Below are 27,584 nucleotides of genomic sequence, written 5' to 3'. Positions count from 1 at the left end.
TCTCATGAGCCAGCTAAGTTAAACAGATGACAGACATCAGCTCTAGTGATTTAAACTAGTTTAATTTGTTTCAGAATCATCATATAAAAAAGTTAAAAACTAAGGCCCAAGGAGAACAGAAGGGGATGGGGACCTTCCTCATGGCCCAAGATCTAGCCATTCATTTCTCCTGCACTGTCCTGACTCCAGACATGCCATTAGCACAGACCATAGAGTAGATGGCTTCTTTCCATATGAACAATTACTTATAGTGGTCCTCTGCCTCTGCAGAGCTTTACTAGAGACAGCCTCTGCTTTACAATTTCTACATCTCTACATCAGAATCACTGTATTTGGAATAGGTTATTTTCTTCCTTGTTATGGATAAGCTGATGGTATGGTCAAGGAAATAGATTTCTTCATCTTCATCATCTGAGTTGTCTGATGGTTCACTGGGAGTCAGAACCTGGGGGAGGAGACTGAACTGAGTTGACCCAGACATCCCATTATTACCAATCCAGTGTCCACTCTACAAATCCCTTTTCCCCAACCCAGACTACTCACAGAATCCCTGTTCTTTGGCCAGTACTCCGGGAACTGGTGCTGGTAGATGCAGTCAGACTGGAAAGGACAGCGGCCTTTTCTTTGCATGAAAAATTTACAATGGATCTGGCTGGGAGAGCATGAGGACAGAGAGGGGTACAAAAGAAAGGAGCATTAGTCTCAACCCCAATAGCCCCTGTGAAAACAAGTTTAAAAAAAATCCTGTTCCATTTTTCCTAGGCTAAAATTGGTTCTACAATTTTGGTCTTGGGATCATAGAATTCAGAACCAAAAAAGGACGTTTAAAGATATAATCAAAACCTCATTTTATAGAGGACATTAAAGATCAGTGGAAGCAAGTGACTTACTTTCCCAAGTCTGTCTTGGTAGAGCCAAAGTTCAAATTCAGGACTTCATATTCCTGATTCAGCCTCTTTCCCCTACACTGTAGCCCTGTAGCTTGGAGCTCTTAAGTCCCAGTGTCATTGAGTCAATCTTGAAATAAAAGTTTTAAAACAATCTCTCAGCTTTGACTGAAAGGTAGACTTTCTGTGTGTATATGTGTGTGTGTGTGTGTGTGTGTGTGTGTGTGAGAGTGAGTGAGACTGTGTGCCAGAGTGTTGTGTGAGTGTTATGTGAATGTTGAGGGAGAAAGAGAGATACCCTACACATACCCCTCAAAGATGCGTGGGGAACTTAGGTTAAGTGAAAGATGACTGGGGTAGTGAAGGGGCCAGCCCAGGGAGGCTGCATGATGAAAAGATGGCATTTGAGCTGAACCCTGGAGGGGAGTTGAACATGTGGGGGGCACAGAAGGTGCGCAGGGTAAAAATAATCAGTCACTGTAAACAGGCTGAGTAAAGGCTCCAAGGTGAACGAGAACTTGGTATACTTACAGAACAATAAGCAGACCTGTTCTCTAGGAAGCCAGACATGGAAGCAGCATCAGATGAGGTAAGAATAAAAAGTTGAGAGCCAACAACCGGAAAGTTGTTAGCTCTTGGGGCAGGGATCAGTAAAGGCCAATTTTTCATCATCTTTGTATCACTGATCACTTGGCATCTTTGTAACACGTAGAGTACAGGGGTGCCTCATTCTGGGGTCTGAGCTGGTAGATATCATGGAACCAGCGAGGGGCTTCTGATGTGGGGTGGGGAGGATGTGTCAGAACTGGGCTTTCTCTAGGAGCGTTAACCTGGCAGCAGGCAGTGAGATGGCAAAAGGCCATTACAACGGCCCAGGTAATGAAGCTGGAATGAGGGTGGAGCAGTTGGAGAAGAGGACAGAAATGAAAGGGGTCACAGAGGTAGAAATGATAGGATTTAGCAACTGATTCGTTTTCTAGACTGGGGAAGACTGCCACCTGGTGGCAATACGTACACTGCAGGCGACAGACATCAAACCCAGAGTTTATAGAATGTCAGAGCTAGAAGAAACCTTAGCTAAGGTCTCTAGCCCCATCTCTAACCTCCCCATTTTAGAGGGCCAAACTGGAATCCAGAGAGGTAAGAAGTGCCCAGAAAATTAGAGACAGAGGCAGGTCTAGAACCCAGGCCTCTGGATCCTCAATATTGATACTTCTACTCTAAGGGAATCTAAGCCAATAGAGATCACCAACCTATAAAGTAAGGCAGGCAGGTGGCACAGTGGCTATGGTATAGGACCCCAAGTCAGGTCAAGTCAGGAAGACTCGAGTTCAAATCTTACCTCAAACACTCCCTAGCTGTGTGACCCTGGGCAAGCTATTTAATCTCTCTGTGCCTCATCTGGAAAATGGGGATAATAATAGCACCTGCCTTCCTCAGGGTTGCTGTGAGGGCTGAATAAGTTAACATATATAAAGTGCTTTGCAAACTTTAAAACAAAAATATAAATGCTGGTATTGTTTTCATTTTTAAAAATTTTAGCAATGATCCATCTCACCTCGTTCGATCCTTAAAGTTCTTGATGAGTCGCTCTTTCTCGGGCCCCTTGCTTACCCAGAATTTATAGGGGACAAAGTAGTTGGAACGCACTCTACACTCTGGACAGGCCCTGCCAAGGTGGGGAGATTGTATCCTAAAGCCCCTTTCTCAGGTTCACTACCACCACCACCACCACCATTTTCCACATTCTCTAGCTCCCCATGGTTCTCTCAGGCTCTGCCCTCCCGTCTGTCCTCCCCTGCTTGACCTTCTGCCTTCCTCTCTTTGTCTTCTTCCCTTCTCTGCTGCCCCTCTCCTCTCCTCTTCTCCCCGCCTCCCCACGGCCATGGCACTCACTTGATGATGTTTTCAGGGCAATTTCCTCTGCTCTGGCGCCAGGTACGGAGACAGTTCACACAGTAGGCATGGGAACAGTTGGGTAGAATGGCAAAGAAACGGTCTGCTAGGGGTTTGTCCCAGACTTTCTCCATACAGATGCCACACACCACATCCTGGCTCTTCTCCTAGTTTGGCAAGCACCACAGCCCAGGTCAGCTCACCCACATTCTAGCCTGCCTGTCACCTTCTCACTGACCCCTCTAAGGAACTGGGTTGTAGAGTTCCTTTCCCTTCCTTCCCCGAGCCCAGGACAACTGGGAACCACTGAGGCTCGTTAGTATTGATTCTTGTACTCCTCTCCCTGCCCCTTTCCCCACCTTCCATTTTAATCCTACCATTATGTCCGGAGTCCGAGTTCTTGGGAGCCTGGAAACGTTCTGATCTGGGAAAGAATCAGGATGTGGTGCTGGTTTGGGATTGGGCTGGGGACCAGGTTCCAGGGTGGAATTAAGATTTAGATCACCTACTACAAGAAGAGACTGGCTTCAGGTAGGTAAAGGTGGGTCAAGCCCTCCCCTTTCAGGCTGAGAAAGGAAGCATAATCCTGGTTGACCTTCTGGTCATTTTCCCTTTGCCCCTTTTCCAACCACCCTAATCCTTTTGTTAACTCACTTGGTACATCCAGAGGGTCAGATAAAGTACTGTCAGCTGCCTCCTTTGTGTCCAGATGTTTTATACCAGATTTCCTGCCATGTTGGGCACACCCAAGCTCCTCAGGCACTGAATGCAGAATGGCCAGCTCAGAGTTTGACCCCAGCTCTGGCTTAGGCTCTGGCAGGGGCAGGGGGGGCTCTGTGGGGCATTCTGAGGAGCTTAGAGCCTGGGAGTGCTGATACCTAAAGGAGGAAAAGAGGTAATCCTAGACACAGTGGGCATGGCTTGGTTCCCCCTGGGGAAGGGTGGGGAGGGGCAGCTCTTTTTCTGAATGCTTTGGATGAGGCTAGCCAGCCTCATACTCTGAGCTTTGAGGAAAGCTGGGTAATTAGTCTCCCCAACCCTAACCCCACCTTTCATTGAGTCAGGCTAGACAGTAGGCAGGAAAGAATTTTGGGGGATGGTCACCTCTTACCTGCAATCATTTCCACGAAAACAGAACCCCTGCTGAAAGTACCTGCAGACTGGCCGTGACTGTCTGTCATGAGAAAAGGAGCAATTCTGTCCTTGGCGACAGAATCCCCAGGCAAAATACCTGTAATATAGATAGACGGGACACTCAGCACCTAGGCCCACGGCCCCAGGCCTGGTCTGTGCATCCAGACAAAGCCCTGTCTCTGTCCTCCTCAGTGTAATCATAATTCTTCTCCATGAGGTTATCATGAATAGATATGGATGTAAAAGGTCATGGAATATTAATTCAATTAAGTAAACACTTAAATGAGTTGTAAGCAGAACTGAGATTTGAACCCAGGCCCTTTGACTCCTCATTACTTGGATGACCGTGGCTAAATCACTTCATCTGTCAGGACCTCAGGTTCCTTATAGGATCATATGGAAGGGGTCTCCCAGAAGCCATCTATAAAACTTCAGTGAACCTAAATTCTCTGTAAGCTCTAAATTCTGTAAGCCTATTGAATGAGAATCTCCTCTAGCATCTCCAAGTAGTTATGAAACCATGCTGACTTGGTTCTATGCAAATTGATGTTATATAATCTCTACTGGGCCCTCACTGCAGCAAGGCAATCCTTTTCTATCTCCCTAATTGATTCACTATCCCACTCACCAAATTGTCTATTCCAAATCTTTTCATCCCTCCTCAAATCTCCCATAGAGACTCCTCCCCTCCACCCTCTAAAACTGAGAGGCAAGGGCCTCAACTTTCACTGGGAATGAAAACAAAAACAGAAGTTATTTGTGAGATATCTCTCTTCTCTTCTCCTTGTCTTACATCACTCAAATGCCTCTTCCTACTTACCCTGTCTCACATGAAGAGGCAGCCCTTTTCCTTGCCAAGACAAATTGCTTACATATACAAGTGATCCTATTCCATCCTACCTTCTCCAGCAGACTGACCCCTCTATCATTCCTGCTCTCAATCTTTTTTTTTTATTTAACTTTTCTGTTTGTTTGGAGGTAATGGGGTTAAGTACTTGCCCCGAGTCACACAGCGTGTAGGTGCCAGAGGCCAGATTTGAACTTAGGTCCTCCTGACTCTAGGGTAGGTGCTCTAACTACTGCTGCCACCCAGGTACCCAACCATTCTCAGTCTTTGATCTCTATTGGCTGATTCTCTGCTGCTTACAAACATGCCCCCGTCTCTTCCAGCCTCAAAAAAAAAAACCAAAACCCTCCCTCGATCATCCTTCCCTGCTAGTTGTCCTTCTCTCCTCCTTTTGTGGCTAATCTCCCTGAGAAGGCTGTCCAGCCTCCATTTTCTTTCATCTTTCACTCTTAACTCTGCAGGCTGACTTCTGACCTCACGATTCAACTAAAGCTGCTCTTTCTAGTTACCAAGGAACGTTTAATTGGCAAATCTTATGACGTTGTTGTGTCTTCTTGATAGTCTTTGTTTTTGTGACACTACTGTCTCCCGGTTCTCCTCTTCTACCTGCTCACCGCTCCTTCTCAGTGTCATTCGCTGGGTCTTCATCCAGGTCACAGACACTCACCCTGGGCTCTGTCCTGGGTCCTCTTTTCTGTTCTATTTTATTTGGCTGTCTTATCAGCTCCGATGGATTCAATTACCATCATCTCCATGAAGATGATTCTCACATCTGTTCATGCAACCCTAACCTTTCCTCATCCCCAGCTGTCTCCTGGACATATCAAACTGGATATCTCATAGAAATCCAACTTGACATGTTCAAAACTGAATCCCCCCCAAATCCTCCCCTCTTTCTAGTTTCCCTAATGCTGTCAAGGGTACCATCATCCTCCCAAGTCACTCAGACTCACAGACTAGGGTTTATCTTCTACTCTTCTCACTACTATCACCCTTCCAGATCCAAACCATTGCCATGTCCTAGTCTTTCTACCCAATTATCCTTCTCACTTGCTGGCTTTTCTTGACCCCTTAAGATGTATGTTCCACAAGGGCCTTTTACTGGCTCTCTCTCCTGTCTCTACATCTCTCCCTTGACAATCTCATTCACCACCACAGATTCAACTACCATCTCAACTTAGATGACTCCAAAAGCTTTATCCGTAACAATGACATCTTTTCTGGGTCCTGGCCTTCCACCTTCATCCAGCTGGCTTTTAGACAATGTGTATATACCAGCACTTCAAACTTATGCTGTCAAAAAAACAAGCTCTTTTGTTTTCACTTGTAACTGGGAAATAAGATATACAGGAAATGGGTATAGAAATCTATCCTGCCCTACAGGAAAATAGAAGAGGAAGGGGATAAGAGAAGGGGGGGGAGATAGAAGGGAGGGCAAATTAGGAGAAGGAATATTCAGAATGCATGCCGTTGTGGGATGGGGGGAGGGATGAGATGGGGAGAAAATTTGGAACTGAAAATCTTGTGGAAGTGAATGTTGAAGACTAACAATAAATAAATTAATAAAAAAATGGAAAAAAAACCCCAAGCTCTTTATCTCCCACCTAAACTTATTCCTCCCATTGTACCTATTCATTCCTATTTTGTATATGTATATCCCATAGATGTATGTGTATTTATGTATCCTGTATATGTATCTTATTCCTAAGCATCCTGTTTATTCCTGTTGTACCTACCCCTCTCTCTTCCATATTTATGAACTTAGAGTTATCGTCCATATTTCTCACCCCTTGTAGTTAATCAGTTGCAGTGTCCCCTCGGTTTTACCTTTGCATTATGTCATCTCTTTCCCTTCACTCGCATAACTTCCCATCCCTTTAGAATGTAAAGTCCCACATGGCAGAAGACTGTTTCCATTTTGTGTTTCCCAAGGGATACAAGCATTTAATTTTTTTTGATCCATTTATACACTTAACTGTAAAACAAAATGAGGTATGTTGGCATGCTATCCCCCTATAGACTATAAGGTCCATGAGGAAAAAGAACTGTGTGTTATTCAATTTTTTATATTTCCCCAAACACCTATAGCATAAGCAGGTCATAAATAAACTTTCTAAAAAAAAGTATCAGGACCAGATGGATTTACAAGTGAATTCTACCAAACATGTAAAGATCAAGTAATTCCAAGTCAACTATAAAGGATCTATGAAGGAAGATGCTATCCACATTCAGAGAAAGAACTGATAAATAGATGTATAGTTATATATATATGTACACACACACATATATATGTGTGTGTGTATTTGTGTCTAATGGTAGCCTTTTCTAGGGTGGGGTGGGGAGGGAAGGGGGAGAAAAAAAAATCACATGGCAGAGAACAAAAGAAAAATTAGAAGGAACTACGGAAAAGCAGGGTAGCTTTGAAAATTATGTGAAGTATTTATTACGCAGGTTTTTAAAAGAAAAGTAAACAGTGTGAAATGGAAATTTGTGGTTTTATACTGAATCCTCTTCTTATGTTGTGCTGTGTACATGGAAATGTTCTTTTTTTTTGGTCTTTGTATTTAAGTTCAAAATGATAAAAATAAAAAACACCTATAGCACAGTAGGTACTTAATTGTCAAATGAATGACTCCAAGGTCAGGAAACCAAGGTATAAAATTAGGAGATGATAGAAGACAGGCCTAAACCCCTAGTCTTTGGACTCTTGATAGAGTACTCTAAGGCAGGCAGATATTTTTTGGGAGGGGGGGGAAGAAGGGGAGGAGAGGACACATGAATAAAGGCACAAAGGCCTGACTGGAACAGAGAAATTATATCAGGAAATAATGAGAGAAGTTTGGATAGGTCTGTTAAAGCCAAATTATAGAAGGCTGTGAAAGCAGTGAGAGTTTGGTGTGGATATCAAACATCTCACTTCCTACCCAGCTCATCCCCCTCAACTGGCAAAATCTCCCCCTCCCCCCACTTCCAGCTTTCTTTTTGCTTTTTCTCCCTCCCCCCCATTAGATTTTAAGCCCCTAGAAGGCTATTTTTCTTTCATATTTTTATCCCCAGTGCCTAGCCCAGAGCCTAGCACATAGTAGGTACTTAATAAATGTTGACTGACTAGAAATGAAGGAGAAACTGGGAGCTATTGAAAATTTCTAAACAAAAAAAGGTTGCTGGGTTTAGAGTCAGTACTTGAGTTAAAATTCCAGCTTTGCTATTTTACTGCATGAATAACCTTGACCTGGTCACTCCCCTTTTCTGGGCATGTTGCCTTATCTGCAAAATGAGGTTGGAATCAAATTTTCTAGTTTGATTATCAAAATCCCTCTCTAGTTTGATGATTTCATGATCATGTCATCATAAACATCCCCAAAAACAGGGGTTCTTACCCTTTTTCTTAAAGAGACCTATTCACTGAATGGCTGTTGCCTCACTCAAAGTGAGAACTTGAAAAGACCTTAGCTTAAAAGGGTCTCCTTTTGCGTCCTAAGCCATCTTCAAGTCATCCTGATATCTGGCACTGGACCCAGATGGCTCTGGAGGAGAAAGTAAGGCTGATGACCTTGCACAGCCCTCCCTCACTCAAAACAAAATCAATTGCAAGTCATGTCATCATCTCCCTGATGTCATGCTACACTTCAAGAACCAAGCACAAAAACAACCTGCGAGTCTCACAGTATTTTTAAATGCATAAAATAAAATGCATAGGATTACAAAGGAATTAATTATACTGAAATGCAGTTAGCGCAATATTTTAAAAAAATAAATTCACAGACCCCAGGTTAGGAAGTGGAATGTCTGGTGGGTTGGCAAGGGGTATAGTGGGGATGAGGTATGTATAGAAAAGAGAAACGTAAGGAAGCTCAGGATTTAGAGTCCAAGAGGCAGCTTGCTAAGGGGCAGCTAAGTGTCTAGACCTATAGTGCATAGAGTGCCAGGTCTGGAATCAGGAAGACTCATCTCCTAGAGGTCAAATCTGCTCTCAAGACACTTACTAGCTGTGTGACCCTGAGAAAGTCACTTTACCCTGTTTGCCTGGCAAATCATTCCAATATCTTTGCCAAGAAAACCCCAAATGGGGTCACGAAAAGTCTGAAACAACTGAACAACAACAAAAATTTGGGGGGGGGGGAAGAGGGGCAGGTGGGAAGTGACTAGAGGGTTTAAGGTGAGAAGAAAAAGTCCAGAAAAGCAAGGGAAACAAAGGAGGGAATGGACAACTTAGAACTCATCTGGACTGCATACACAGTACAGTAGTATACACGTCAAATAGGGATTCAAGTAAATGTTGAATTGAATTCTAATTCCCCAGAGTCCCTAGGAGGGATTTTAGGGACCACCTAGGCCAACTCTTGTTATTTTATAGGATAAGTAAACCAAAGAAGGGAAAGTAATTTAGCCAAGGTTTCCATAGCAGGTTTGTTGTTGGGAAAAGTGCTTAGTATGCCTTGAGGAAATTTATAAACAGGAGCTATTATTATAAGCTTGAGAAACGGGACTAGATAACCAGGTTTTCAGGCTTCTCATCCCAACATTCCTCATACTACCACCACCTGTGGACATTTGAGAGTCACTGAAAGGTGACTCACTGAAAGGTGAAATGTGACCATAAAAAAAGAAGAAAAAAAAAAAAAGAACCTTTCCCCTATAAGTCTGCCAAGGTTTTCACCATTAAGTTCACCTTTGGGGTTCAGGTGCCATCTTCAGAAGATTTCCATTAGATTACATAGAAAAATTTTACTGGAAGCCTTTCCCAAATCCCTTTTTTTTTTAATTGTACATGTAAATACAAAATGAGAAAAAAAACAAAACACCAAAACATTGTCATGTATACAGCAGACCATAAGAGAGGATTCAATATAAAACAATAAATTTCCATTTCAAGAAAACCTATATAATAAATAGTACACGTTGTTTTCAAAGCTACCCAGCTTTTCTTCACTTCCTTGTTGGTTTTCTTTTGCTCTCTGCTGTTCTCTTTTTACTTTATTTTTTCTTCTCTCCCTCCCTCCTTCTCTCTCCTACCCCAAGAAGGCTACAATTAAGTGTGGATAAATATATATATATACAGATATCTATAAACAGACATATATATACATACACACATACACTCATACACATACATGTAAGCCCGTACTATGCTTATTTCTTCCTATCATCTGTTTCTCTGTAGGTAGATCAAATCTTCCTTCATAAGTCCAAGTCTTTCCATGTTTTTCTAAATCAACCAGCTCATCATTTCCTATACACAACAATATTCCTTTCTGGATTCTCCCAACCTCTCTTAATGCCTTCCCTCTATTACTTCTTATTTATCCTGTACATAGCTTGTTTTGTATATCTTTACTTACTTGTAGTCTTCCCCCATTAGAGTATAAGCTCCTTGAGGGCAGGGAACATCTTTTGCCTCTTGTGTCCCTAGCACTTATTGTATGTTGTAATACCTAGTAGGAACTTAATAAATGTTTATTTATTGATTGATTGGATTAAGACTAGCCGTCAGGAGTCTTAGTTTCCAGTTCTGGCTGTGCCATTTTAATTCAATACCCATAAATGAAACCAAGCTGTGCTTTAAGCTACAAAGACCAAAAAAAAAAAAAAAAAGCAAAGTTCACCCTCAAGGAACTTATATTTTGCTGGGGGGGGGGAAGGGCAGGGAAGTGTAGAGAAAGGGGACCATGTCTACAAATTAAGAACATACAAAATGAGTACACAGTAATGTCAGACTAGGGGTGAGGGTTTAGGGGGGTACTGACAATGAAGGGCGGTCAGGAAAGGCTTCTTGGCGGTGGCCTGTGGCTAACTCTGTGTGTACTGAGTGAGACTAAACCTCTCTTACTCAAAGGGAGAGGATTAAAGTAAAGTAGATGGACACAAAAGTCCTTTTTCAATTCTAACAATGCATGACCCTTCCCTTTCCCCCCATTTTCTTTAGGCTGCCCAACCCAGGTATATTCTACCAAGAGCCTCAAAATCCAGCTACAAACACAGAATCTAAAACATCATCGACTTTTAGCTTCTTGGAAGGGATCTTAAAGGTGATTGAGACTCTTACTTTACCAAGGAAGAAACTGAGGCCCAGGGAAGTGATGGGCATTGCCCAAAGGTCCCAGAGGTTATAAAACAGCTGAGCCAAGATTCTGACCCAAAGATTCTGAACTAAAAATTCAGCACACTGGCCCCCTTACCCTCTCTTCCATGAGTAATTGAACTAATGCCTCTCAGTGACTGCTGAATTTCAAAAAATTAAAGGCTGAGCCACTAACTAGATGTATTATCTTAGATAAGTCACTTACACTTTTGAATTTCACTTTTTTCCCCTTGAAAAGGAGATTCGACTAAGTGGTTTCCAAGGAAGGTAGGTGTGGTTAGGAGAACAGTCCCTCCCCCACTTAGGAACCCCATCCCCTGCCCCTCATACCTGCACCGAGGATGAGGACTGTCATTGCTGCTCCTTTGGCCACTGCCACTGTTACCACCACCAGAATCAGCCATCCAAACCGGAGTCACTGGAAAGAATGCCCACCAATTATTTATCCTGACCTTGTAAGGGCCAGGCCAATGGGAGGAGGAGGGGCCTATTGCTAATCAGCCTCAAGATTAAACAAAGGCCCTTTCCTTTCCCTGACCCACAAAGCAGCCAGAACCTGTACTAGATGGGATAAGGTTCAGGAGTAAGGGTTTGGATATTCAATCAAACAGTTTACATATTTAAGCTCCTAATTTGTACTGAGGATACAAAAAGATATCTACTCTCAGGGTGCTCACAATCTAATGAGGGAGACAAAAAATAAACATATAAACAAGCTATATACAGCATAAATAGGAAATAGTTAACAAAGGGGCTCTAGAATTAAGAGAGATTGGGGAAGGTTTCCTGCAGAAGATGGTACAGTCCTGTATTCTAGATGGGATTTAAAAAAAGCCAGGGAAGTCAGTAGGCAGAATTGAGGAGGGACAGTATTCCAGGCACTGGGAACAGCCAGAGAAAATGCCCTGAGCCAAGAGATGGGATATCTTGTTCTTGGAAGAGCCAGGAAGCCAATGTCACTGGATTGAAGATACATTCTGGGGAGTATGGCTTAAGAAGACTGGAAAGGGACTAGGTTATGAAACGCTCTGCCAAGCAGAGGATTTGGTATTCAATCCTGGAGTTTATTGAAAGGGGAGGGTGACAACACACCCATCAGAGGAAAGCTGATGATTGCCTATTGATACTATCACCCATTTGGCATTTATGTATTGCCATGGAATGGCAGAACTGGAATAATGCTAAGAATCCTCATTAAGGATAGCTTACATTTACATTTCAATTGGCTTTTGAGCCCACAACAGCCCCAGTGAGATAGGTAGTAGAAGGGATATTAGAGATCACATCACAGCATCCAATCCCTTCCTTCTACAAATGAGGCCACCTGAGGCTCACAGAAGGCAACCCTCATGCCCTAGGTCACCCCATGGCAGAGCTTGAACTGAGATGTGTGTGTGTGTGTGTGTGTGTGTGTGTGTGTTAGTCAAGACACCAAGAATTGTATAAAGCATCTTCTAGGCAGGAACTAGGTTCTCCCATTGTCATCCTGCCGGCCCATTACCTGAGCCTAACACTGGGTGGGGCACTTTGTGAACAGCTCCCTAAGTATGTAATCACTGGTAAGTGCTTGTTGATTGGTGGAGAATTGGGAGAAGCTGGGATGAATAAAGAGTTTTACTAGGCTGCTGTGTCTTGGGGATTTAACCCCAGGTGGGTCTTCGAGTGCTGGCTGAGTTCAGTATAGGCTCAGGGGAGAAACTTTGGGGTTTTAGGAGACACTGCCTGAATTGAACTCGGAAAGGTAAGTTCTCCTAGGCCTTCTGAAGGAGGGGAGGAAGCAAGGAAGGCACAAACTAACATTAAGAGGGGTTGGGAAGTACTTCCTGTAGAAGGACTTGAAGCAAGCCAGGGGAGATAGGAAGCAGAGTTTAAAAAAAAAAATGAATGACACTTTGTGAATCTGGGAAAAGGGTACCCCTCCTCTCTGAAAAACCCTTACGGTGCAGCGGGCCAAGGTAGCCTCTAGGAAAGGGCCTCCTGGTGAAGGGGGCCTTGGAGGTGAGATCAGGCAAGGCAGCAGGGTCTGTAGAGTCCAACAGAGGACCCTGAGGCCCAGACCTGGAACCACATTATAAATGTTGGTGCCTTGGGATGACCCTCCATTGCCCCTCCCTAGTTGCAGCCTTTGCCTACACTATTCAATTCCATTCAGTGGACAAATAAATGTTCAGTATCTACTATGTGCAAGGCAGTGTGGAAAGTATTTGCCCTCAGAAACTTCTATTCAGCTGTGGCGGTGAGGTGGGGGGGAGGGAATGTTGTGACATGTACATGGGATAGGACTAGACCTGGACCTGTGATTTCATAGGTATTCAGTCGTTTTTTCAGTTTTGTCTGACTCTTCGTGACCCCATTTGGAGTTTTCTTGGCAAAGATCCTGGAGTGGTTTGCCATTTCCTTCTCCAGATCATTTTACAGATGAGGAAATTGGGGCAAATAGGGTCAAGTGACTTGTCCAGGGTCACACAGCTGGTAAGTGTCTGAGGTTGAATTTGAACTCAGGGCTTTTTGATTCCAGGCCTGGTGCTCTATCCACTGTGCCACCTAGCTTCCCTTTCATAGGTATGGGGAATTCCCAATGCAGGTTGGCATCTACAACCTTAAGGACTTGCCTAGAGCAACCCAAACTCAAACAGAAATGAGGGCCATTAGTCGATGCAATTTTAAAATGTAATATTATTATGTTTTACTGTATTTTTATTTATTTTGTTAACTATTTCCCAATTACATTTTGATCTGGTTCAGGAGGCACTTAGGAGTGTTGCCAGTGTGGACACCTCTGGCCTAGAGCACTTACAGATTAAGTGCCATGACTGGTCCAGGGTCACACAGCAGAATACTAACCCCAGATGTTCCTGGCTTTTTGGCTAGCACTCTATTTACTATGCCAGGATGCTTCTCTAACATGTACACAGATAAGTATCATGCTGGATATGGAGTGAAGGGGGCAAAAGAGGGGTCAAAATACTCTAAGCCGCTAGAGTGGGAAAGTTGGAGGGGCTTGGAGAATAGTGAGGCAATGAGTGAGTCAAAACAGTAGCCTACCTTTTAAGTCTTATTGCCCCCTGCTTCCATATTGAGGAATCCTCTGCTCCAGGGACACCAGTCTACTCACCTCAGTCAATCAATGATTAGTTATTACAGGTTTGTAAAACAGACAACATACTTGCTACATAATGTGGCGGCTGGCCCAGCCTAGGAAAATGTGGGTGTGAGCTCTGTAGGGGTGTCTGCCTTACCTGCACACCTGTCTTCTCAGTTTTCCCTTCTGCTGCAGGCTTTGATGAATCCTCAGATGTGCACTGTGTGTTTGTCAAGTAAGCAAAATTGTGAAGTGAGTGAAGGGTCTTTATGATGCTCTCCTACCTTTCATTTCTACAGCCCTCTGCCCTCTTGTGGAAACCTCCAGCTTGTGGTATCCAGTACCCTTGTGCTGTCCTGGACGGCCCACTCACTGTAGGGCCCCACTCAGGCCTGCCTTCCTCATGCGTGGATGCAACAAAACTTATCTGTCCTGTGCCCCACTGCCTCCTTGAAAAGCCACGTGATTAAAAAACCTCAAATATCCCTTCTTGAAGAGGCCTTTCCTGATTCCCAAGGTTGTTAGTCACCCCCTTCCCCCCCATGATACATCCAAGAAGAGGGGCTTTGGAGCATCGATGATATCTCTGTAAGATGTTATCAATCAATCAATCTTTATTAAGTGCCTACTGTGCTAAGCCCTGGGGATACAAAAAGACAGTTCCTACAACTCGAGGAGCTTACAAACTAATGGGAGAGACAACATGCAAACAAATTTATGCAAAGCATACTATGTGTGGGATAAATAGGAAATAATTAACAGAGGGAAGGCTCTAGAATTAAGAGCATTTAGGGAAGGCTTCCTGTAAATGGTGGGATTTTAGCTGGAACTTAAAGGAAGCCAGGGAAGTTAGAAGTCAGAGATGAGGAGGGAGACCATTCCAGGCAAGGGGTACAGTCAAGAGAAAATGCCTGAAGCTGAGAGATAGTGTCTCGTTCCTAGAAGAGCCAGGAGGCCAGTGTCACGGGATCTAAGAGTAAATGTCAGGAATAAAGTATAAGAAAACTGGAGTCTGCTTCCAGGAGCCAACGTGGAGGGGTAAGAAGTAACTCACTCTCACCCTGCCTGATTGACCTCTGAAAGCCCAGAAAATATTGGCCCAGGAAAAGCCCTGAGCCAGCACAAAGACAGGGCACAGCAGTCTTGTAGCCCAGGAAGCTTGGAGGATTAACATGAAAGGCCCCTCTCAATCTGGGGAGGGGGGCAATACATGACTGGAGGCATCACAGCAAGCCAGCAGCAAGCCCTACCTCAGCATACCAGGAGGAGATCCTGAGACCCAGGTTGGTGGAGCAGGCAAGTGCCAACACCAGGACCCCCTGAAACCCTCAATACAGGAAGGGGAACCAGTAGACACCAGCTCGAGAAAACAATCATGGGTGACAACGTTCTCCAGCAGCGAAATCACCCAGTGTCTCAACACAACTCTGGGAAGCACAACTCCAGAAGGCAAAGCTCCAGGCTGATAGACATCCATCAGCATCGAAATATCCCTGTGCAAGGTCCCGGCAAGCAGGAGGCAAACATTCAAGTGCAAGGCCCAGGTGAGCAGGAAAAGAAACTGGGGTAAATGCCCCCTTTACTCCAGCAGGAGAACTCAACATTTTTTTTTTAAGTCAGGAAATAGGCAAACACCATGAACAAAAAGTGGAAATGAAAAATGACCATAGATTCTTATTTTGGGGAAAGGGAAGATCAAGGCACAAATTCAGAAGAGGACAACTTTGTTAATATACCCACATCTGAAACCTCAAAGGGCAACATGAACTGGTCTTAAGCCCAAAAAGTCTTTTTGGAAGAGCTCAATAAGGATTTTAAAAGTCAAATGAGAGAGGTAGAAGAAAAATTGGGAAAGGAAATGAGAGGCATGCAAGAGAGAGTTAATAGCTTGGAAAAGGAAGGACAAAAATTGGTCAAATGGAAAAGGAGGAACAAAAACTTACTGAAGAGAAGAACTTCTAAAAAAGTAAAATGGGCCAAATGAAAAAAGGGGTACAAAATCTAATAGAAGAAACAACTTGTTAAAAATTAGATTGGGGCAAGTAGAAGCTAATGGCTACGAGAGAGCAAGAATCAGTCGAACAGAAAATAGAAGAACACAAAATACTTCATTGGTAAAACAACTGACCTGCAAAATAGATCTGGGAGAGACAATTTAAAAATTGGTCTACCTGAAAACCATGATGAAAAAAAGAGCCTGGACAACATCCTTCAGGAAATCATCAAGGAAAACTGCCCTGAGGTCCTAGAACCAGAGGGTAAATTAGTCATTGAAAGAATTCACCGATCACCTCCTGAAAGAGATCTCAAATTGAAAACGCCAAGAAATATTATAGCCAAATTCCAAAATTACCAGATCAAAGAGAAAATACTGCAAGCAGCCAGAAAGAAACAATTTAAATATCATGGAACCATAGTCAGGGCTACTCAGGACCTTGCAGCTTTCACATTAAAAGATCGGAGGGCATGGAATACAATATTCAGTAAGGCAAAGGAGCTTGAATTACAACCAAGGATCAATTACCCAGCGAAACTGAGCATAATCTTTCGGGGAGGAGATGGACATTCAATGAAATAGGGGACTTCCAAACCTTCCTGATGAAAAGACCAAAGCTCAACAGAAAATTTGACCTTCAAATACAAGACTTGAGACATAAAAAGGTAAATAGGAAATAAAAAAATAACAACAATATGTTATTAATAAGGGCAAACTGTTTACATCCCTATAAGGGAAGATGACACTTGTAACTCTTGAGAGCTGTAATATTATTATGACATTTAAAGGGGGTATACTTAGACAGAGGGCATGGATATAAGTTGATTTTGATGTGAATGGTAAAAAAAATCTAAGTGGTGAAAAGTGATTGTACTGGGAGAAGAGGAAAGGAGGAGGCAGAAAAGGATAAATTAAATCACATGAAAAGACACAAAAACCTAACACAGTAGAGGAAAGGGAGGGAGATGAGTATTGTTTGAACCTTACTCTCATTAGATTTGGTTCAAAGAGGGAATAACATAATCAGTTAGGTACAGAAATCTAACTTACCCTATAGGAAGTAGGAGGGGAAAGGGAAAAGAAAAGGGAGGGGATGAATAGAAGGGAGGGCAGATTGAGAGGTGGTGGTCCAAAGCAAAACTCTACTTAGAAGGGAAAGGGAGAAAGGAGAAAGAAAAGCATAAAGGGGGTGGGGAAATAGGATGGAGAGGAAGACACAGATAGTAATCATAACTGTGAATATGAATGGGGCGAACTATCTCATAAAACAGAAACGGATAGCAGAGTGGATTAAGAACCATAATCCTACAATATGTTGTTTACAAGAAACACATTTGAAGCAGAGGGAAGCACATAGAGTAAAGGTAAAAGGCTGGAACAAAATATATTATGCTTCAGCTGAAGTAAAAAAAGCAGGGGTAGCAATCCTGATCTCAGACAAAGCAAAAGCAAAAATAGATCTAATTAAAAGAGATAAGGAAGGAAACTATATCCTTGTAAAAGGTACCATAGATAATGAAGTAATATCATTACTAAACATATAGGCACCAAGTGGTATAGCATCCAAATTCTTAAAGGAGAAATTAAGGGAGATATAGGAAGAAACAGACAGCAAGACTATACTACTGGGAGACCTCAACCTCCCCCTCTCAGAACTAGATAAATCTAACCACAAAATAAGCAAGAAAAAAGTTAAGGAGATGAATGGAATTTTAGAAAAGTTAAATATGGTTGACCTCTGGAGAAAACTGAATGAGGACAGAAAAAGAATATACCTTTTTCTTGGCAGTACATGGCACCTACACAAAAACTGACCATGTACTAGGGCACAAAAACCTCACAATCCAATGTAGAAAGGCAGAAATATTAAATGCACCTTTTCAGATCATGATGCAATAAAAATCACATGTAATAAAGAGCCATGGAAAGATAAATTAAAAATTAATTGGAAACTAAATAATCTAAACCTAAAGAATAAGTGGCTCAAACAACAAATTATAGAAACAATAACTTCATCCAAGAGAATGACAATAATGAGACAACATACCAAAAGTTATGGGGATGCAGTGAAAGTGGTTCTTAGGGGAAGCTTTATATTCTCTAAATGCTTACATGAATAAAATAGAGAAAGAAGAGATTAATGAATTGGGCATGCAACTAAAAAAGTTAGAAAAAGAACAAATTGAAAATCCCCAATTAAATACCAAATTAGAAAATCTGAAAACCAAAGGAGAGATTAATAAAATTGAAATTAAGAAAATTATTGAATTAATAAATAAAACTAAGAGCTGATTTTAGGGGAAAAAACCAATAAAATAGATAAACTTTTTGGTTAATTTGATTAAAAAAAGAAAACCAAATTACCAGCATCAAAAATGAAAAGGGTGAATTCACCATTAATGAAGAGGAAATAAAAACAATAATTAGGAGCCATTTTGCCCAACTGTATGCCAATAAATTTGACAATCTTAGTGAAATGGATGAATATTTACAAAAATATAAATTGGCCAGATTAACAGAAGAGGAAATAAAATACTTAACCCCATTTCAGAAAAAGAAATTGAACAAGCTGTCAATGAACTTCCTAAGAAAAAAAATCTCCAGGGCCAGATGGATTTACAAGTGAATTCTATCAAACATTTAAAGAACAACTAATTCCGACACTATATAAATTATCTGGAAAAATAGGTGAAGGAGTCCTACCAAATTCTTTTTATGATACGAATATGGTGCTAATGCCTAAACTGGGAAGAGCCAAAATAGAGAAAGAAAATTATAGACCAATTTCCTTAATGAATATAGACGCAAAAATTTTAAACAAAATATTAGCAAAGAGATTATAACAACTTATCTTGAGGATAATACGCTATGACCAGGTAGGATTTATGTCAGAAATGCAGGGCTGGTTTAATATTAGGAAAATTATCAGCCTAATTGACCATATCAACAACAAAACTAGCAAATCATATGATTTATCAATAGATGCAGAAAAAGCATTTGACAAAATATAACACCCATTCCTATTAAAAACACTAGAGAGCATAGGAATAAATGGAGTCTTCCTTAAAATGATAGATAGCGTCTATCAAAAACCATTAGCAAGCATTATATGTAATGGGGATAAGCTAAAAGCATTTCCAATAACATCGGGGGTGAAACAAGGATGTCCATTGTCACCATTGTTATTCAATATTGTGCTAGAAATGTTAGTTGCAGCAGTTAGAGAAGAAAAAGAAATTGAAGAAATTAGAATAAGCAAAGAAGAAACAAAGCCATCACTCTTTGCAGATGATATGATGGTATATTTAGAGAATCCTAGAGAATCAAGTAAAAAATTACTTGAAATAATAAACAAATTTAGCAAAGTTGCAGGATATAAAATAAATCCACACAAATCATCGGCATTTCTACATATTACTAACAAATCCCAGCAGCAGGAGATAGAAAGAGAAATTCCATTTAAAATTACTGTAGACATTGTAAAATATTTAGGAGTCTACCTGCTAAAACAAAACCAGGAACTACATGAACACAATTATAAAACACTTTTCACACAAATAAAGTCAGATCTAAATAATTGGAAAAATATCAGTTGCTCATGGGTAGGCTGAGCTAATATAATAAAAATGACAATTCTACCTAAATTAATTTACTTATTCAGCACCATCCTAATCAAGCTACCAAAAATTATTTTATAGAGCTAGAAAAAACAATAACAAAATTCATCTGGAGGAACAAAAAGTCCAGAATATCAAGAGAACTAATGAAAAGAAATGCAAGAGAAGGTGGCCTAGCTGTCCCAGATCTTAAATTGTATTATAAAGCAGCAATCATCAAAACTACTTGGTACTGGTGAATTACTGGAATAGGTCAGGTATGCAAGACACAATAATCAATGACTATACTAATCTACTATTTGATAAATCCAAAGACTTCAGCTCTGGGATAAGAAATCACTATTTAACAAAAACTGCTGGAAAAACTGGAAAAATGTACAACAGAAACTGGGCATAGACCAACATCTTACACCCTATACCAAGATAAAGTCAAAATGGGTACAGGGTTTAGATATAAAGACTGATACTATAAGCAAACCAGAAGAGCAAGGGATAGTTTATCTTTCAGATCTATGGAGAAGGGAAGAATTTATGACCAAACAAGAGACAGAAAACATTATAAAATGCGAAGTGGATAATTTTGATTACATTAAATTGAAAAGTTTTTGCACAAACAAAGCCAATGCATCCAAGATTAGGAGGGAAGCAGAAAAGTGGGAAAGAATTTTTACAACCAGTGTCTCTGATAAAGGCCTCATTTCTAAAATATACAGAGAACTAAGTCAAATTTATAAGAATACAAGTCATTCCCCAATTGATAAATGGTCAAAGGATATGAACAGGCAGTTTTCAGAGGAAGAAACCAAAGCTATCCATAGTCATATGAAAAAATGTTCTAAATCACTATTGATTAGAGAAATGCAAATCAAAACAACTCATATCATACCTATCAGATTAACTAACATGACAAAACAGGACAATGATAAATGTTGGAGAAGATGTGGGAAAACTGGAAAACTAATGCATTGTTGATGGAGCTGTGAAATGATCCAACCATTTTGGAAAGCAATTTGTAACTATGCCCAAAGGGCTATAAAATTGTGCATACCCTTTGACCCAGCAATAGCACTTCTAGGTCTGTATTCCAAAGAGATCATAAAAATGGGAAAAGGACCCACATGTACAAAAATCTTTATAGCAGCTCTTTCTGTGGTGGCAAAGAATTGGAAATTGGGGAATGGCTGAACAAGTTGTGGTATATGAATGTAATGGAATACTATTGTGCTATAAGAAATGATGAGCAGGCAGACTTCAGAAAAACCTGAAAAGACTTGTATGGACTGATGCTGAGTGAAGTAAGCAGAACCAGGAGAACATTGTACATAGTAACAGCCACCTTGTGCAATGACTGACTTTGATAGCCTTAGCTCTTCTCAGCAATGCAAGGGTCTAAGACAACTCCAAAGACCCATGATGGAAAATGCTATCCACACCCAGAGAAAGAACTATGGAGTCGGAGTGCAGATGGAAGCATACTATTTGTTCTCCTTTTCCTTTGTTGTTTTGTTTCATTGCTTCATTCTCGAGGTTCCTCCCATTATCTCTAATTACTCTTTACATGTACACTAATGGGAAAATATGTTTAATATGAATGTATAAGTAGAGCCTGTATCAGACTGAAGAAAGAGGGGGAGAAAATTTAAAACTCAAAATCTTTTTTTTCCCCCTTTTTCTTTTTCTTCTTTGTAAGCAATGGGGTTAAGTGACTTGCCCAAGGTCACTCAGCTAGTAAGTGTCAAGTGTCTGAGGCCAAGATTTGAACTCAGGTCCTCCTGACTCCAGGGCAGTGCTCTATCCATTGTGCCACCTAGCTGCCCCATAAAACTCAAAATCTTATGGAAGTAAATGTTGAAAACGAAAAATAAATTAATTATTTAAAAAAAAACTGGAAAGGCAGGAGGGGGCTAGGTTATAAAGGGCTTTGAATGCCAAACAGAACATTTTAACATCTCTGTAAGATGTAAGACTCCTATAAGTTAGCAATCTAGGTATCCTGTATGTATATGTCCTTAGAAACATAGGTAGCCTATGTTTCCTTCATGTCCTTACTTCCTGGGCCTCCCTCGTTTACTCCTTTTCTTCATTTAACAAGAACTTATTGAGTCCTTTTTCTGTGCTATTAGGTGGATAAAAAAAGAAATGTAGATGCTGTTATTAACTTTCCAGCATCTTACAGAGTGGTTGGTTTTAGGTGTTGGGAAGAAGCATTATATAGTTGTGTTTTTTTTGGCGGGTGGGGATGGGGTGACTGGGTTCCTATCCTGTCCAGGGTGGAACTGCATTGGCCACTCATGGGCCTGGTTTCAGTACTGATTGGCACAGAAACTTTGGTTCCATTTTTCTGATCTGGGCCAGTTTGGTCCTCAACTCCCAGAGGGCCCTCCACATTGAGGATGTTCGTAGTGTTGGCACTGGATACCCTGTTTAGCATACTGCAGCTTAGAACTCCTAAGCTCAAGTGAACCATGAGCCTCAGCCACCCCCAGTAGCAGGGGGTGCACCATTGCATCTGAAGTCTCATTTTCACCCAGCAACACTTATTTTGGACTTCTCCGCCTTCTCTACCATGTTCCCAGTAAACTCATCATTGGAAAATTTCACTATCTTGCAAGATCCAATCTGCCTTTGTTACTCATACGTCATCAATACCCCCTGCCCCTTTTCTACTTTATAGGTTTCTTTTGTGTGTTAGATTGTAAGTTCCTTGAGGGGCAGACTTCCTTCCTTCCTTCCTTTCCCCCCTCCTTCTCTCTCTCTCTCTCTCCTGGCTGCATCAAGTAGTTGGAAGGGGCATTCTCTGGGAAGCAGCATGGTATACTGCTGGAGTCAGAAGTCAGGAAGACCTAGGTTTGAATCCTGCCCCTAACACAAGCTGTGTGAGCTTGAGCAAGTCACACATCCTCTCTGAGCCTCAGTTCCCTCATTTGTAAAATGAAGATAACTTCTTTGAGGTTCAATGGCATAATGTATATAGTAGTACTTTGTAAAATCCAAAGCCTTCCTTAAAAAATACCTCAAAATCTATAGTGTCCTCCATCTCTCTTCCTTCCCTTCAGTCTCTGAGGAAGAGACTGCCCTTCTCTTTGCCAAGGCCAATTCTTTATTTATGCCCTTGACACAATCTCTCTCATCTCTGGGATTTTGCCCCTTTGAGCTGTCCTTTGCAAGTCCTTCTGATCCATTGGCTTCTTTCTGAGCTGCCTAACTTCATGCCCAAGTCTCCTCCCAGCTTTTCTCCAAGTTTCTCACCCAGCTACACTGCTTCTGGACTTCTTTGGAACCCTCTGTCTTATTCCCTCATTGGGTACCTTCTCTCCCCTTTTGCATTTCCTTTTGCGTACTGTCTTCCCCCAATAGATTGTAAGCTCCTTGAGAGCAGGGGCTATCCTTGTTTTTTTGTATCCTCAGGGCTTGGCACACAGTAAGGGCTTAATGTTTATTGACTGACTTCCCTCGTCCTTAAAAATCTTCCACTTGACTCTGCCATGCCCTTCAGCCATTGTCCTGTCTCTTCTCTCTTTAACAGGCACCTTCCTAGATAGAGCTGGTTACACTCGCTGAGTCCATTTCTTCACCTGCCATTCACTTCTGAACCCTTTGCAGTCTGCCTTCTGATGCCATCAGCAGACTGAAACTATTCTTTCCAAAGTCAATAAGTGATTTCTTAACTGGTAAATCTGATGGCCCTTTGTTCCATTCTCCTTCTCCTTGACTTCTCAGAGGCACTGGACGTTATAGACCTGTGCTCTCCTTCCTTAGCTTCCTGACAGTGCTCTCTCCTGGTTCTCTTGTCTTTCTGACTGCCCTTTTGCTGGATAATTTATATAGTCTTTTAAACTGTGCCACGGGCTTTACAAATGCTACTCATTTTAACCTCACAACCACCCTGGGAGGTGCTAATATCCTCACTGGACATATCAGGAAACTGAGGCAGAGGTCCAGTGACTTGTACAGGGTTACACAGCTACTAAGAGTCCAAGGCTGGATTTGAATTCAGGTCTTTCTGATTCCAGGTCCAGCCAGCTATCCATCTCTTATCCAATAAACACAAACATCCTCTAAGTCCCTCCTGGGCCCTCTTCCCTCACAATGATCTCATTGGCTTCTAAGGGTTCAATTGTCATCCCTACATAAGTGACTCCTGAATTTTTCTATCCAGCCCTAATCTTTCTCTTGAACTCCAATTCCACAACTCCAGCTGCTTGCTGGACAAATCCACCAGGGTGTACAGTAGGTATACCGATCTCAAATGCAACATGGTCAAAATGAAATTCATTATCTTCTCTGCTGAACTATCCTGTTTCTGTTGAGAGCACTATTTTTCAGTAACCACGACCTACAACCTCAGTCATCCTTCTTCCCTTACCATATATGGCCTATTGCCAAGTCTTGTTGATAATTATCTATAGACAGATCTCTGTCATCAAGGCCTTTCTCTACACTTTGCTATCACCCTCAATCATCTATTCTCACCTAGACTTCTGAAATGTACCCCCCCCCCCACTTGATCTTTTGATTCAGGCTATCTTCTACACTGCTGCTGTGAACTCCATGTTCTAATAAAACCATTCTATTTGTCTACCTCTTAGAATCCCAAGCTTCCTTCAAAACTCAGCTCAAATATAACCTATAAGAAGCCTTTCCTGATTTCCTCCCAAAATGTCCACCCTCACTTCATTGAACCCTTGAGGAAATGAAAGCCACTGAAGGAGTGAGTTGCCCAAGGAAATGTCACACAGTAAACAGCAGAATTAAGATCTGAACCCAGGGCCTCTGACACCGAATGGAGTGTTCTTTCTATATCACAATGCTTCTGTTTCTCCCCTGGGCTTCCCTAAGAGTGGAGGAACTTGGCCAAAGGTCAGAAGTGGCATCCACAAGAACAAAAGGACCAGGTCTCCCAAACCAGAAGACATTTGGACAAGAGGAACTTATTCATCACGGAGCTGGGGGCACTACTGAAAGCTTAAGAACATGCAAAGATTTGTAGTCTTCTCTAGTTGTTCTGCAGGTGTTCACTTTGTTTTTCCACCCACCACTCTGTATTTCCCATAGTCTTAACACCCCTAACAGATGTCCAGTGGTGCATTATGTTGTAATACTGAGAACAGCACAGCATCGAGATAAATCTCGAGCAGATTCTATGACCCCTCAGGGAAAGCCCCCAGAGAGAAGACCAGGTGAAGAGCTTTCAGCCTCCTTCTCTCAAGAGACCACCAGCAAAGGAAGAAAAGCTCCAAGAATCCTAAATTAGCTCCTGGAGGGGGGAAAAAACTACAAAGGACAAACTCAGTGTAGGGTCAGTCAGTTCTTATATATTTAATTCCCATTTATTTAGAGTTCCATCAATTTGTGTACACTATTTATATTAAAAACAAAGGAAGCTGGGGCTCCTAGCAAAAATATACATTTCAGTTTTGAAGATTGTTACGACACAAGGGGGAGCGGCAGCTGTGAGCCTCTGCACAGTGGGGGCTAGAGGAGGGAAAGGTGGGATGGTCAGGCACAGTGTCTTCCTTCACAGCATCAGGCAAGGGCAGGGCCCCCCCCGGGAGTGTGCAAAGCTGTTCCAGGGCGCCTGTCCCTGCAACGGGGGATGGGGGGGTGGGAGGTCCTGCCTCAGGAACTTCTGACTCCAATACCAAGCCAGGGGTGGACTTGGAGAAGACAGAATAAGGAAGGGATGGGGTGGTCTGGTTCCTTCTCCTTCTCCGCCACGCCCCCCCCCCCCCCCAAATAAAAAGCCTAAGGAGTGGGGAGAGGGTAAAGTAGCTGGGATTTCCTTTCTTCCTCTTTTCACCCTCCCCTCCCCAGTTAATCCAAGGCTGCCAGCAGCCTGAAAGGTCCACCACCACCAGTGCTCCCACCTGTCTTCTGGGCTGTAGGAGCCCAGCTTTGGTGCTCCTGCACTGGGTTCTAGTCCCAGTTCTACCAAGTATAACCCGAGGCAAATCACTGTCCCCCTCTAGGAGCTCGAGGGGATGGTCTGCTGTTTCTCTTAGGTATGACTTCCCAGGAATATTCCTAGGCTGTGCCCCAAACCTTAGGGCCTACCTCAAAGGGGAGAAGATACTACTTAAGAAATGGCCTGGACCTCTCTCCGGGTGGTGGGGAGTGTGAGGGATAGGTCAGGCAGGAGAGTGGTGGTTCACAGAAGCACCCAAGATGCTGAGCTGGCCTAGATCAGCCTGTCTGACCTCCTCAGGGCCCAGCAGGGCAGTGGGCTGCTGGGGGAGATAGGTGGTAGTGGGAAGCTTGGAGGAAAAGGGATAGATCCACTATAGGCTACAGAAGATTACACAAAATAAAATATTTTGCTCCCATCCCAGTCACCACCTCTTTCAGCTGAGCCCCTGTGATCAGGTGTTGGCCAGCTGCTGAGTCAACAGAGATGCCCTGTTCACTTAGAATTTCTTGTTCAAACCCTTTCAAAAAAAGGGAATGTAGCTCACCTAGTCTAACAGCCCGGGAGCCTGGGGCCCTGTGTGGCCGCTGAAGCCCTGTCCTGTTTAGGGGAAAGGGACAGAACCTGTGATTAAAGTGAATTCAGTGCTTGTAGTAGGTGCCAGCATGGTGGCTCTTGGGAGTGTAGGAAGGGGTGTTAGGACTTGGGGAGCAGCACCAGCTTCTCCATACCCTAGGAGGAAGGGGGAAGGTTAAGTTCAAACTTGGTTCAAGACATCTAGGTACCGGTTATGGAGCATGGGCAGGGTAGTGTGTGTTAAGACTTAGTAATGAAATGTGGGAGAGGAGGGTGACATGGCTGTATCCCACCAACTGTCATGGTGGGAGGGAGAAGGCCTGGCCTAGTCTTCTGTCTTGGAGGCCTGCTCCAGGCAGGCCTGTGGCTCTCCTTTCAGCTCTCCCCAAACACCTGGGGGTTTGCTGCTCCCAAAGATGCCCAACCACCCTCCTCCTGGACATCAGGGTGAAGGGGGAACAGTAGGGTCCAGCCCCCGTGTCAGTCAGCACCAGAAGCTGTAGTGAACACCAACATGGAAGACTAGTTAAAAGAACAGAAACGATGATAGGTATCTACACGGTCTGCTGCCAAAGCCGGTAATTGACCCCAAGATAATTATTCACAATGTCCGAGGCAGTGAAGGGAGGCCCCATGAGTCTCTGCTGGCGCCCCTCTTCTGGTCTGCATGTTCCTCCCATTTCCTAAGAGTCACCACGCCAAACTTCATCCACCAACTTCCCAGGAGAGCTAGAGAGGAAGCTGGAGACAGCTGGGGGATGGCGCAGTTGGGTTCCAAAGGGGAACAGAATCTTGTCATGCACTAAAGGCTGGGAGGGGCACAGGAGGCCAGCTGAGTGTTTCTTTGGGATGTCTCACACACAAGTCTGACACTATGAAAACGAGAGCCTGAGAAGCTTGGCACCTCCTCCACCTTTCTGTCCCAGTAGAATGGAGGGATTAGATAGGCCTCATCTAGCAAACGGAAAGAAGTAGAGGCCTGTTCTATTTTCTGCTGGTGAGATAATACAACCCTGGTTCTGAGAGACAGACAAAAAGAGGGATAACAGGAGAGAAAGGGAAGGAGGAGGAGAGGGAGAGAGAGAGTATGCATGGGCATGTGCACATGCACATGCAGGCACACAAGCACAAGTGTAAGTTTGGACTACTCCAGGAGTAATGCCAAATGCCTCTGGGCAAAGTCAACGGAATTGGGACGTGGACAGTGCTTCTTCGGGCCTGCCCACCATGTGTCCTTCAGCACCAGGGTATTTAGTACCTGGATAGCTCACATGTGGCCTCGACCACCCGGGGCAGCTCTTTCGTCTCAGGGCTTCAGTACATGTCCTTATAGATCTCCTGAAGCAGCGGATGCAGTGAGGTCTCTGTTTCAGTTTTTTTGATTTTCTGCATTATCTGGGCATGCTCCGTCACCAGCTGCCTCAGGTCTGCCATTTTCTGCAGCAGCTTGGGGAAGAGGTACTGTGCATCGGGGTGGTTGGCTTGTAGGTGGAACTCCAGGGCCCTCAGGATATTGTCTTGAATCTCCTCCACTTGCTTGACATTCATGAGGCCAGGGCGAT

General features: G+C 42.9%; 2 protein-coding genes across 22 annotated transcripts in view; both read right to left on the bottom strand.

Annotated features, from left to right (window-relative positions):
* Nucleotides 1–64: 64 nt before the first annotated feature.
* LOC114053346 (E3 ubiquitin-protein ligase makorin-1-like) lies at nucleotides 65–27,362 on the bottom strand. 11 transcript variants are annotated; one of them, XM_027876308.1, is made up of 10 exons: nucleotides 27,281–27,309; nucleotides 14,086–14,148; nucleotides 11,177–11,264; nucleotides 3,895–4,014; nucleotides 3,438–3,661; nucleotides 3,161–3,291; nucleotides 2,784–2,950; nucleotides 2,446–2,556; nucleotides 544–652; nucleotides 65–463 (listed from the first exon to the last, which is right to left on the bottom strand). In XM_027876308.1, the coding sequence occupies exons 3-10, from the start codon at nucleotides 11,248–11,250 to the stop codon at nucleotides 305–307; spliced, it is 1,095 nt and encodes a 364-aa protein (XP_027732109.1). In that variant the 5' UTR covers nucleotides 11,251–11,264; nucleotides 14,086–14,148; nucleotides 27,281–27,309; the 3' UTR covers nucleotides 65–304. The 11 variants fall into 11 exon arrangements, 9 of the variants coding, with proteins under 9 accessions (XP_027732109.1, XP_027732112.1, XP_027732111.1 ...); XM_027876311.1 differs by having other exon boundaries at nucleotides 65–445; XM_027876310.1 differs by having other exon boundaries at nucleotides 3,161–3,288.
* Nucleotides 24,835–27,584, bottom strand: part of PPARD (peroxisome proliferator activated receptor delta) — a 70,445-nt gene continuing 67,695 nt past the window's right edge. For all 11 annotated transcript variants that reach the window (XM_027876297.1, XM_027876305.1, XM_027876307.1 and 8 more), the window contains one exon: nucleotides 24,835–27,584. In XM_027876297.1, coding sequence (XP_027732098.1) covers nucleotides 27,337–27,584 — 248 coding nt within the window. In that variant the 3' untranslated portion in view covers nucleotides 24,835–27,336.

This window comes from Vombatus ursinus, unplaced genomic scaffold (assembly GCF_900497805.2).
Source record: "Vombatus ursinus unplaced genomic scaffold, bare-nosed wombat genome assembly UNPS02014811.1, whole genome shotgun sequence".
Classification (NCBI taxonomy): domain Eukaryota; kingdom Metazoa; phylum Chordata; class Mammalia; order Diprotodontia; family Vombatidae; genus Vombatus; species Vombatus ursinus.
This window is presented reverse-complemented; position numbering and strand designations above follow the sequence as displayed.

Coding starts and splice junctions, on each gene's coding strand:
- LOC114053346 (XM_027876308.1), bottom strand. CDS start 11,250: ATGGCTGATTCTGGTGGTGGTAACAGTGGCAGTGGCCAAAGGAGCAGC. Junction 2,951..3,160: donor CTCGGACTCCGGACATAATG/GTAGGATTAAAA, acceptor TTGCCAAACTAG/GAGAAGAGCCAGGATGTGGT. Junction 653..2,445: donor AACTTTAAGGATCGAACGAG/GTGAGATGGATC, acceptor ATGCTCTCCCAG/CCAGATCCATTGTAAATTTT.